We start from the raw sequence: 12,692 nt of genomic DNA on the forward strand, positions 1-12,692 counted from the left end.
GCCCACTTGGTCTCAGCATCCCCTGTGGGAGTGTTTTAAAGGGCTTTTACAAGTGAATTTAGAAATTTTTGTAACAGCTGTGGATGAGAAATTCTGCTCGTGTTGATGCGCGGGTGGCCCTTCTGCTTGGAGTGATGCAGCTTCTTTGGTTTGAGTCTAACCTTGCTACACACCAGGGAGTGGTTGGTGTCGCAGTCCGCACTGTGGAAGCTGCGTGTGATATGAACACTGTTTAAGGAGGCTCGCCTTGTGATGAGGTCCAGCTGGTGCCAATGAAGCGATCTTGGGTGCCTCTATGAAACCTGGTGACAGGGTTTAGTGTGAAAGAACAAGTTGGTGATGCAGAGGTTATGATAGGTACACAACTCAAGCAGTCTCTGCCCATTCTCATTCATCCTTCCAACACCATAGCGCCCAAGGCAGGAGGGCCATGAGTCATGGTCAGCCCCAACCCTGGCATTAAAGTCCCCCAGCAGCAACAGGTGTTCGGTGTTGGGGATGCTACTAATGATATTATGGAGTTCCTCGTCGAACTGGTCTTTAGCTTCAGGTGGGGAGCAGAGTGTTGGAGCATAGATGCTGAGTTGGTGTACTGGACCAGAGGCGGTGAGCAGTCGGATGGACAGTATGCGTTCCGAGCCATTTGAGGGAGGCTCTATCATGCTGAGCAAGGAGTTTCTGATGGCGAAGCCCACTCCATGCTGTCTTGGTTCTTCAGGATACCTACCCTGCCAGAAGAAGGTGTAGTCTTGCTCTGTTAGAGATCCACTCGCAGGGAGGCGTGTCTCCTGAAGGGCTGCAATGTCTACATTGAGTCTACTGAGCTAGTTGTTAATGATGGTGGTCTTCCGAGAATCGTTGATTTGTGTAAGGTCTTCCGACAGGCCAGGACACATAGTTCTGACATTCCATCTTGCAAAACGAAGGGCTGGTACCTTCTTTCCTTTTTTCGTGTTGTTTGGTGCAGTGTTACAGTCCACTTTTCGAGCAATGGCCCTGAGCTCCAAGCACCCATTGAAGCAGGTGGACTGTGGCGGGACAGAACCTTATTGACCGGGGGCTGCCTGGTTTGAGGCGGGCGGTAGCTGTCCAGTGAGGTGCGATGACCTCTCCCACCGACAAAGGCAACCCGTGGCACCCAATCTCTACACCAATTGAGCTGGACTTATAAGCGTAACTACTGCCTTCCGTGTTGTTTCGGTCGCTGTGAGGCGACTATGGAGTGACCTCTCCATGGCGCATGCCTGGGCGAATGTATGGAGGTTGAGAGTTGCCCAAGCGTAAAAACCCCCCTCTCATCCTTTCTGGTGGGGTCCAAAGGAGTGCAGAGCACGACGTTTGGCACCGGTATGGCTGCAGGAACTGCCGGAAACATGCCAAAGGTGACACATGACCGCCTATGGGGTTCCGCTCCGGATTTTCTGTTAGGGTTTGCTCCCTTAGCCTTGGTCTCTCCCGAGACGCCCACAAGGCAGTGGGGTTGTTAGGGCCCCTACATAGGGGTAGGAGGATGCCGGTGGGAGGAGGGGGTGCGAGGGGGAGGGGTGGAGGGAAGGGGGTGTGAGGGGGAGCTGGGAAGGGGGCTGTAAGGGGGTAGGGGGGTGCAGGGGGAAGATGGTGCGAGGTGGGAGCTGGGAAGGGGTTGCTTGGGGGGAGGGGGGTGCGGCGGGGGGTGAGCTGGGAGAGTGGAGCTGGGAAGGGGAAGAGGGGGGAAGGAAAGGGGGTGCAGGTAATAAACCGTTTCATCAGTTCCCACCATCGATGCCAGAAAAGCTCACGCACGTCCTCCGGGAGGTGAGCGACAGCCTCGGGCGCCGGTACCAGCAGGAATTCGCCGACATTGCGCTGCAGATGCTCTCCGAGCCATCTCCCGCGGGCGCTTTGAAGTTGTGGCCGAGGAGCCATTCGTGGCTTTTTTCGTGTTTGGGGCACCTTTTTCTCAAGGCTTCCCCTCTGTGATAGTCTTATTACCCTAGGGTCCCGCTGCTCCTTCTTCTCTACAATGGACTTACCGCACGCTGTGGCCGCGGACACTCTGGACGTTTAATGGTTAATCAACCATTGAGGGGCAAAGCTTGATGCTGTCTTCATACATGAAAACTTTTCAGCAGGGCTAGTAGACACTACAGCCTATTTCTCCACCCCTCCCCCTGCAACGCAATTTCTTAAACATATATTCTGAATATATTCTCTCCAGTGTCTGGCCAATATTTATCCATCAACCAACATCACTAAATTAGATTATATAGTTATCACATTGCTGTTTGTGGGATCTTGCTGTGTGTTAAATTGCTGCATTTCCTGCACTACAACAGTAGCGAACAATTCAAGTATTCCATTGGCTGTAGGATGTCCTGAGGGTATGAAAGGCACTACATAAATCAAAATCTTTCTTTCAGGTGAGATGATGTGAAGGGTGCGCATTAAAAAGTGTAGATTTCATTCCATGTTGTTTTGAAAACTAAAGAAATGAATCTTTAATATCTTAGCCAATTATCTGTTTAAAGAAAAATCCTTATCAATTTTGTCCCATGAGTGTAAATGATAATTTCACTGTGAAATTATGTGATAATTCAGTGCAATTAATTATCACTTGAGAATTCAATTCCACTATCCACATTTATATACTGTTCAGTTTCATTTGATATGCTATATATAAAATTTGTATTCTGCCCTTTCTGCTGGCTGGCTCAGCAGTTATGGTCAGTGTTGGCAAATAGAGAGTGAAAATCAGAGAAGTTTAACATTTTTTTAGGAAGGCATAATTATTTGTAACCACAGTTAGATATATTTTAGTGCATTTTGTGAAGTGTGCTCGATTGAAATTATTAAAGTTAAAATGAATAATAGCAAACTGTCTTTAAGCTATATTCTCTTTCATCTTGTATGTAGGAAGAAAACTTGCTCATGTGGGAGAAAAAAATCAGTTCACCCTTTCTCGTGCAAAATTAACTATTGATTTTGTCCTCTAAGTGTGAATGACAATTTCACTGCCCAGTGATGTGATAATTTAACAAAGTTAATGATCAGTTAAGAGTTCAATTACACTGTGCATTTAAAATCCAAAAGTGAATCATCTGTGAAATAAATACTTGACTGAAAGATATGAAAGCATCTGTGCTGGTACATTGCTTTTATATGTCTGTGGCCTAATTCAGCTCAAAAGCTCAGTGCTATATAATGCGGCAAAATTAACTGACCTCACATTCAGTTTGAGTTAACAGTATCCCAAGTGGAGGAAGGGTAAGAGTTTTTCTCCGATTGCTGCATATTAGTGACTTTATGCGTCTGATTTTAAATCCGCATAAGTGGGTGGGTTTTGAATGAGTTAAATCTCACCATATTAGTTTGATAGGAAGATTTTGAGATGAATTTTCCTGCATCCACCCTCTGTACCAGCAACAGACGGATGCACTGTGCATGAAGTATGCTGGACCTGTCCAAATTCAGCTGTGGCCAACATTGGTGCTTCTGGCCATCAACATGGCCTAGTTGCATGTGCAGAATATGTCTACTCCCCATCAGGGTCTTGCGCTGGCCAATGGGGAAGGTTGAAGAAGCGCAGCTACAGGCCTGAGAGCTGTAGTCAGAAGGCGCCAAGGCCAAACATTTGATAGATACCAAAAGAAGCAAATTGCACTGAACTTTGGTGTCCTCTTTACTTGCTGCTGGGTCCCCTTAGACTCACGGATCCATTACCAGCTTCTTGGGGTGTTCCTACAGCTGCTTCTCTTCAGGTCACAATGTTGGAGAGAGACGATTTTCAACTGCTAGCTGCCCATTTCTCACCTGAGAAATGGGTGGCCAGCAATTGAAAAATTGAGAGCAATGGTGCACCTCAGCTGTCATTTTAATGCCTTATTCCCACAAGGTGCAACCTTTAGGCATGCCTGCAAATGGTGACCAGTTCATGTGCCTGAAACAGGTGGGAGGCTGCATAAAAAATGCAAATTAGGGTCCTAGGCTAGTTGAGGGGCTTTGATTGCAATTTTCAGGCACAAATGACTGGAGCATGCTTATATATACCAAGTGTTGAACGGCTTAACAGGTGGTTCATAAAGGGATCACTGGAAGCCCCTCAGATAATACCTCAGGAAACTTCTAATTTTTACTTAGGTGGGCCCAGGGGAACAGGAACACAGGAACAGGAGTAGGCCATTCAGCCTCTGGAGCCTGCCCCACCATTCAATATGTCATGGCTGATCATCCACTTCAATGCCTTTTTCCCACACTATCCCCATATCCTCTTATGTCATTTGTATTTAGAAATCTGTCAATCTCTGTTTTAAACATACTCAAGACTGAGCTTCCACAGCCCTCTGGGGTAGAGAATTCCAAAGATTCACAACCCTGTGAGTAAAGAAATTTCTCATCTCTGTCCTAAGTGGCTTACCCCTTATTTTGAAATTGTGCCCCCGAGTTCTAGACTCCCCAACCAGGGGAAACATCTTACCTGCATCTACCTGGTTTATTCCTTTAAGTATTTTGTAGGTTTCAATGAGGTCACCTCTCATTCTTCGAAACTCTAGAGAATACAAGCCCAGTTTCCCCAATCTCTCTTCATAGGACAGTCCCGCCATCCCAGGAACAAGTCTGGTGAACCTTTGTCGCACTCCCTCTATGGCAATAATATCCTTCCTAAGGTGAAGGGACCAAAACTGCACACAGTACTCCAGGTGCAGTCCAACCAAGGTTCTATAGAATTGAAGCAAGACTTCACTACTCCTGTACTCAAATCCTCTTGTGATAAAGGCTATTGACAAGGACACCCAGGTCCTTTTGCATTTCTACACTTTCTAATCTCTTACCATTTAAGAACTACTCTGCGCATCCTTTCCTCCTAACAAAGTGGATAACCTGACATTTTTCCACTTTATATTCCATCTGCCATGTTCTTGCCCACTCACTAAGTCTGTCCAAATCTCCTTGAAGCCACTTTGCATCTTCCTCACAACACACAGTCCACCTAGTTTTGTGTCATCTGCAAACTTGGAAATATTACATTTGGTCCCCACATCCAAATCATTGATGTATATTGTGAACAGTTGGGGCTCAAAGTCTGATCCCTGCGGCCCCACTAGTCACAGCCTGCCAACGCGAGGATGACCCATTTATTCCTACTGTCTGCTTTCTGCCTGTTAACCAATCCTTAATCCATGCCAATATGTTACCTCCTATCCCATGTGCTTGAATTTTGCTAACCAACCTCCTGTGGGGGACTTTATCAAAAGCCTTCTGAAAATTCAAGCATACCACGTCCACCAACTCCCCTTTATCAATTCTGTTAGTAACATCCTCAAAAAACTCCAGCAGGTTCGTCAAACATGATTTGTCATTTACGAATCCGTGTTGACAATGCCCAATCAGATCATTATTATCCAAATGTCCATTTATCACATCCTTTAGAATAGATTCTAGCATTTTCCCAACAACTGATGTTTTCTCTCTCCCTTCTTAAATAGTGGGGTGACATTTGCAACGTTCCAATCTGCAGGAACTACTCCAGAATCTATAGAATTTTGGAAGATGATCACTAATGCATCCACTAGCTCCATAGCCGCCCCTTTAAACACTCTGAGATGTAGAATATCAGGTCCTGGGGACTTATCAACCTTCAGCCCCATTAATTTCTCCAATGCAACCTTCTTACTAATACTAATTTCTTTCAATTTCTTATTCCCCCTAATCCCTTGGATCTCTAACTCTGGGAGATTTATTTCTTCCTCAGTGAAGACAGATTGTTCCTCTTGGACCCCCCCTAAACATTCAGCCCATTGCCGGCTTGTTTGAGATTCCACCAAATTTCCACCAAACTCGACCTGCCTCCCTCCCCCCCCCACCCCCCTACCCCATGCCCAAGGCCCAACCTGCCAGCCAGATCAGCATGTGAACCGAGCCTCAAAATAGGTTGGGCCTCACACTGGCATGAATGGACAATGGAGCAGCCATCTAGTCAGTTGTATGCCTGTTGGGTGTCTTCAAAACCACTCCTAGAAAATTGAGATGAGAGATTGTTCTCTCCTTCTTCATTGTACCACAAGGTGGGCCTCCACCTATCACAGTTGCATGCACCACTCCACCTCTTTGGGGAGCCTTGGAAATCTCAGAACAGCATAAAAGGGCAAAAGTATGTTAATTTGCATTCCTTTCCTCTTCTTTCCTGGCCTTTGTGCCTGGGAGTTAGATGTTTTCTGGAGCAAAAGTCAGGAAAATCCATCTGTTTGTTATTTTCAGGGTAACTATAGAAGTGTTCTAAAATAATCTGTTCATGATTTTCTATTGTGCTGAGCTTCTTGAGACATAGGAACCAGCAGAAACCTTCTCCCTTAGTCTGCAGTCAAGGCTGGTATTAGAACAGTAGCCACCCTAAAAGAAAGCATGCATGGGCTCGCTCTTAATGCTCCAGTAGAATTATGCATGCTTGTCCAGTGAAAATCCTGAATCAGCTGTGGGTATTTACTGCCCAAATTCATTAGCAATTGCTTCTGTCAGTCCAATTATCTTCATTTAATTTGTCAATTTTTTCTAAGCTTGAGGATCTCTAAATGTAGCAAGCTGATTTTGGAGTTATTATGGATTTAATGTCAAATTCCTTTAGAGATCCTCTTTAAAAAAAAGTTGTTCTCAGAATATGGGGATTGCTGGCAAGGCAAGAATTTATTGCCCGTCACTTGTTGCCCTAAGAACTTGATGGTGGACCTCCTTGTTAACCTGCTGCAGTCCAGGTAGTGAAGTGATCGAAATTCCTGGCTCTCATGGCAAGTGGAGAACACAACAACTTTCTTTGGTATAGCACCTTTAATTTAGAGAAATGTGTGAACATGCTTCACAGAGGAAGAAAGGAACAGAAGACGAGCCTTTGTGGGAGAGCTAGGAGAGGTGATTGAGAGCTTAGTCAAGGAGAAGTGCTCACACATAGTGACTCTGCAATCTACTAAAAAGAAAATGAGATAATACTTTGATCCAAACCAGGGTGGTTCCTCTTTTCTCTATGTAAACGATTAAAGCTACCTGGAAATCTGACATTGTTTGTTTAATTGTGGTGAAACACAGTTATTACTTGAGTACCTTTCTAGGCAAGTTCTTGTTAATTTATTTTATATTTTTACAACTGAATAAGGGACCTGTGTTCTTGCAAAGCATTTATAATGTTCGTTACATAAAGCTATCATTTTGCTAGTTCTCTTCAATTTATTTTGACCAGCATGGCATTTATATGTTGCTTGTTTGATATTTATCAAATGTAATGACTTTCAAAATGTTATAGAGCAAAGGGGAAGAATTTGAAATGGTTCCCAGATTAATAAATGAGCTAGCTACGGGATATGGGAATGAAATAAGTGGCAAGACAATGGAAGCTGACCTCAGGTTTATGATGGTGGTTACAGACATGTGTGCATTTTGTTACAGATTTCACTCCGATCTGCTTCCTCCAATCAGAAGAGGTCGAAAGGTCAGGGGAAAGGTATGGTTTTACATTTATTTCCCCTGTTCTTTTATAATTGAATTCATTATACTGTTATGCTGGAACTTGCTGCAATAACTCAATTGCATAAATCTCTATCATCTCTATAGCATTTTAAAGTGAGATAGGTCAGAAGAGTTAACACAGTCATACATCCTTCAAATATTTCACAATTGACAAAGCACTGATTCTTTGCGGATTTTTAAAAAACTCTCATGCATTAGCAAGATGTTGGTAATGTTTAACTTGTAAAAGAAGTAGTTTTGAAATTTAGTACAACTGTAAATGTAGACGGCCCCATAATATTATTTAGTGTGCTTCCTTTTAAGATATAACTGACCAACTCATCACTACTTGGGTTGGATGCTATTTGTTTAAAATGATCTCACTGAGTTGGGAAAATAAAACAAATTAAGTGCACTCCAGATTGAACTCTCCTCTAATTATGTATTGTCAAAGTAGTCCAGCTGGGGATTGTGAAAGAAAATAAATGAAGTATGTTCTAAACTGCGCCTTCGTTAAACTACTTGTTATGTAAGTGTGGTAAGATGTGAATCAGTCTGACCGAGAAGCATGACAAAAGCACACATCCGACTGTCTTTATTTTGCAGTTCTTTTGAATCATGGATTTTGCATGGCCCCTGATAGGCATGAATTGAATGGAATGTGTTGCATAGCCAGAAAATGCTCTCAATAAGTAATCAATTAACTGTAATCATAGATTTAATTGCAAATCTTATGTACTGAATACGTGTGCATTCTTGATATACCTTCAGAACTGTCTTTCAGATCTTTGGGACCTGGCCTAGCCTGTTCCCTTCAGAGTCTTCCACTGTGCCACTCAAGTCCCTAATGGCACCTCATACAGGATCAAAACTGATTTGTATATCAAAACTATGTACATTCTGGATGAGATCTCACTGGAGGCAATTTTGACTTTGGCTGATAAGTGTAAAATGGACAATGTTGAATCAGCTGTGCATTATATATCTCTCACAATTTTTATTTCTATTGACTTTCGAAATGCAAATCAGGAGAGATGTATAACGGGCGGCTGATCCAATACTGTCTAATTTAAACTATTGCACAAAGTCAAAATTATTCCCAGTGATGAATATAATTATTTAATTATATAGAGTTACATAGAATTTTAGAGCACAGAAATAGGCCATTTGGTCCAACATGTCTATGCCAGTGTTAATGCTCCAAATGAACCTTCTCCCACCTTAATTCATCTCACATTATCAACATGTCATTCTATTCCTTTCTCCCACATGCATTTATCTAACTTTCCCTGAAATGCATCTATGCTATTCAATTCAACCACTCCATGTGGTAGCAGATTCCACATTCTAATAGCTCTTTGAGCAAAGAAATTTATTCTGAATACTTAATGGATTTATTAGTGACTGTTTTATATTTATGGCCCCTAGTTTTGGAATCTCTTACAAGTGGAAACATCTTCTCTATGTCTACCCTTTTGAACTCCTTCATAAATGTTAAAGACCTCTATCAGGTCACCTCTCAGTCTTCTCATTTCTAGGGAAATAAGGCTCGGCCTGTTCAGTCTTTCCTGATACTTGTACCCTCTTAGTTCTTGTATCAACCTTGTATATCTTGTTTGCACTTTCCCCAGCCTTTTTGTAATATGGAGATTGAAAAAAAACCTACACACGAACAGGGCCAATACAAAGTATTCTTGCCTTTTCCTAACATCATGTACATGCATTTAATGAAGGATTAGGAACCTGCTTATTATATAGACGTGTGTTTTGCAATAAAACACAAAAATACAACACTCCCACCCAAATGAGCAGACCACCTCCAGTTTACAAATTAAGTAGAGTAATTGAATAGTTGAAAGAATATAGAAACAGTGCCAAAGCAATGAACCTCAGCAAATTAGCTGGCACATTAGCGGGCTATCATATCTATAATATGTAGAGATAATGAGGGTGGCTATCTGCAGGGCTTCTCTCTCTGTAATTTAAGAGGCAGAAATCATGGAAATATGGCATAAATGGTGTTTATGCTACTTTCACAACATTTCTGCGGCTCTTCTGCCAAAGTGGCGGCAATGAGATAGAAATTGAAAGTCGATGTGATACAAAGTATCTGTTTTATTCCCTTATGCTAATTACCTCTTTTTTTATGTCGATCTCAATTCTTTATTTAAACCAGCAGGTTCCCAACCAATAACACTGCAGCATTAAGTGCCTTCCAGGCCAACAGTCATAATGACTGCTGTGAGGTGAAGGGGCCCTGCCAGAGCTTTAGCTTATAGCGCCAACAATAACACCCCGCTAGCCATGACTTAGCTAGACATGAGGTGGCACCTTCGAAAGCTGCCAAACTGCCCACAGCTGAATTCAGTTTTTTTAACAAAGGCCCAACTGCTTTAAGGCTGCTTTCAGGTACAAGATTTAGCATTAGGTTGGGTGCTTGAAGCTGACTGGGCATGACTAGGATTACAGCATCTACTCTGACAGTAGTCTGTGGATTTAGTTATCTAAGTGAGTGACCGTCAGCAATACAGGTAAACAAGCACAATAAATGCAATGAGTAAAGCTAGGGAAATGTTAAGCATGGTAGGTATTGAGGTTAGGCAGGTGTATGGAGTGGACACAAATGGGTACATCTATTTCCCCTTGGGGTGACAAATTAACTATCAAAGTGCAACAGCTGATTTGCTTGTCTGCCTGCTGGGCGTCAACCTGTTGCATCATCATGGTGTGCCGTGCTGTGTGGTGGAAATTCTCGGTTTTGCCATAGTTTTTGACAGATCAGGAATACCTATCTGTGTAATTGGCAGTCCCTTCGCAGAGTGAGGCAGCAATGTCTGGTTGGAGTTGGACTTCAGACTGACAGTGAGATGCCTGTGAGAGAGTGGAGAGCAGGTTTGTAAATAAGGGGATGGAAACAAGGAGAGAGTGGGTCTATGATGGGAAGAGGGTGACTTTGTGAAGTGGGAAATTAATCTGAGGAGGGAGGTCTGTGTAATGTGATAGGAGCAAAGTGCATCTGAAAGGTGAGTCACTGAATACCTCTTGTCATTTATTTTTCCTCAGGGGGCTTTTTAACCCCATATGTCTGGCAGGAAATTTTGAGAGGGGAACCATTAAAATTGAGGGGGTACAGTTGCTCCATGTTTACCCGCCTCCCCTCCCCCATCTTATTGATAGGAATGGACAATAAATGCTGGCTTTGATAGCGATGCCCAGATCCCATGAACAAACAAAAAAATCCTGAAATCAGGCACGGGAAGGGCAGCTGTCACAGAATAGTAGAAACCAATTTGAATAGTGAAACCACATCCCAATGATATTGGGATGCGCATGGTATTTTCACTATGGACTTGACTAAGGGTCACATGGTTTCAAACCTGCAGTTACCAGGCCGGATGTGGCAAAGGTAAATTTTTTTTTACTTTTCAAAGTGGTCCATTTGACACAACAAGGAAACTCTGGAATAAAAACAAGAACTGCTGGAAGCACTCAGCAGGTCTGGCAGCATCTGTGGAAAGAGAAGCAGAGTTAACGTTTAGGGTCAGTGACCCTTCTTCAGAACTCAAGGAAACTCTGGTCTCCCCTGTCCCGGCTTTCCGCCACATTGCCTGATCAGGGAGTTTCCTGATTTCCTGCTCCATATTCATGAGTTGACTTGGTAGGGAACTGTTTCCGTGGGTTCCTACCAGCGACCTGAAACCCTGCCAATCTTGACTCCTGCCTGCCTCCCTCAAGTGACATGAGTCCCACAGCCTCGGGAGTCAGTTTCAAAACGTGCAGGTGAGGCTTGTGAGTTAATACCTCTTGGGACTCATGCTCCATAGGGTCTGAGGGTTCGCCGCCTGCTTTGAACCCAGCACACCAAATTCCTGTCCTGAGGTAAAATCAGGGCTTTATCATTTATTGCTGGATTAAAAATATATCATTTGTTAAATAAAAAGCATTGCAAAATTAACAATGTAAAATTTTAAAAATTCAGCATTTTATGAATGAGCATGTCCCCGGATGGCCTTCACAGGCCAATGCACACAAAAGGCACGGAAGCAACATTTAGCAAGATGGTGTGTGATTTTAAATGTTCTGCCTGCACTGCTAAGCAGTGACATTCATGAAGAATAAAAGAATATGTAACTTGCCCACCTATTCAAAAATATGAAGTTTATTTTTACCAGTAATCATAGGTTAGTAAATGGAAAAAAAGTGGAAAAAACTGGATCCTTTCCAGGTTATTGATGATTTAGAAATTTCCTTAGAATTAAATCAAAAGGTTTGCATGGATCAGTAACTTTAGTTGGCAGGTATGATATTTTAATGGGATTTCTGATAATCATTTTGTTCCTTTGGTGCTGTGCCAGTCTGGTGCATTGGTAGCACTCTTGCTTCTGACTCAGAAGGTTGTGGGGTCAAGTCCTGCTCAAGAAACTTGAGGTAGTGCTGCTTTGTTGGAGGTGCTGTCTTTTGGAATGTATGTTAAACTGAGGTTCCACCTAGGTGGATGTAAAAGATTACATGGCATTATTTGGAAAAGGAAAGGGAAATTCTTCTGGTGGCCTGGCCTACATTTATCCTCAATTGGCACTTCCACAAAACCGTTAAATTGGCCATTTGCCTCGTTGCAGATTGTGGAATTTTGCTGTGCACAGATTGGCTACCACGTTTGCCTACAAAATAACAGTTGCCACACTTTAAAAGCAACTTGTCAAATTGCTCAGGGACATCCTGCGGGTGTGAAAGGTGCTATATAAATGTATGTCCTTTCTTTCTACATACAGAGTAGTATAAAATGTTTTCACTCACTGGCAGGGATGGACAGGATATAGGAAATTAGAAGGTTCTGAATGGGGATGGGTAGTTGGATCATGAAGGTTGGGGAGTCAATGGGTGTGAGGGCTGAAGGGAAGCATGAATGGTTGAGTGAGGGGATTGGAAATGGACCACGGGGGGCTACATTTTCTCATAATACCTATTGAAATGCAGCCTGAAGATGTTGGTACTTCCTTTTCCTGCCACAACATTACATACAACTTACCATGCCCCATTGGAAAGCAAATATCTAATGAAGGAGAAGGACGCAACAGAAAAGAAGGTACACTGGAGGGAGGGGGTGGGGGTGTGGTGGGGAGTGCAAGACGCTATGAAACCCTGCCAGCACTGTGGCGCCAGAAAGACCCACAGGCGTGAACAGTGCCCTACAAACAAAACAGAATGCTTCCATTGTAATG

At 43.1% G+C, this 12,692-nt stretch overlaps 1 protein-coding gene across 12 annotated transcripts in view; it reads left to right on the forward strand.

Annotated features, from left to right (window-relative positions):
- Positions 1 to 12,692, forward strand: part of LOC137356372 (doublecortin domain-containing protein 2) — a 198,976-nt gene that overhangs the window by 111,485 nt on the left and 74,799 nt on the right. For all 12 annotated transcript variants that reach the window (XR_010971044.1, XM_068022287.1, XM_068022263.1 and 9 more), the window contains one exon: positions 7,411 to 7,465. Coding sequence is in view for 11 of the 12 variants with exons in the window: in XM_068022287.1 (XP_067878388.1) it covers positions 7,411 to 7,465 (55 nt within the window). In the remaining variant the exon portion in view is untranslated. The remainder of the gene's footprint in view (positions 1 to 7,410; positions 7,466 to 12,692) is intronic.

This window comes from Heterodontus francisci, chromosome 3 (genome assembly GCF_036365525.1).
Source record: "Heterodontus francisci isolate sHetFra1 chromosome 3, sHetFra1.hap1, whole genome shotgun sequence".
Taxonomy (NCBI): Eukaryota; Metazoa; Chordata; class Chondrichthyes; order Heterodontiformes; family Heterodontidae; genus Heterodontus; species Heterodontus francisci.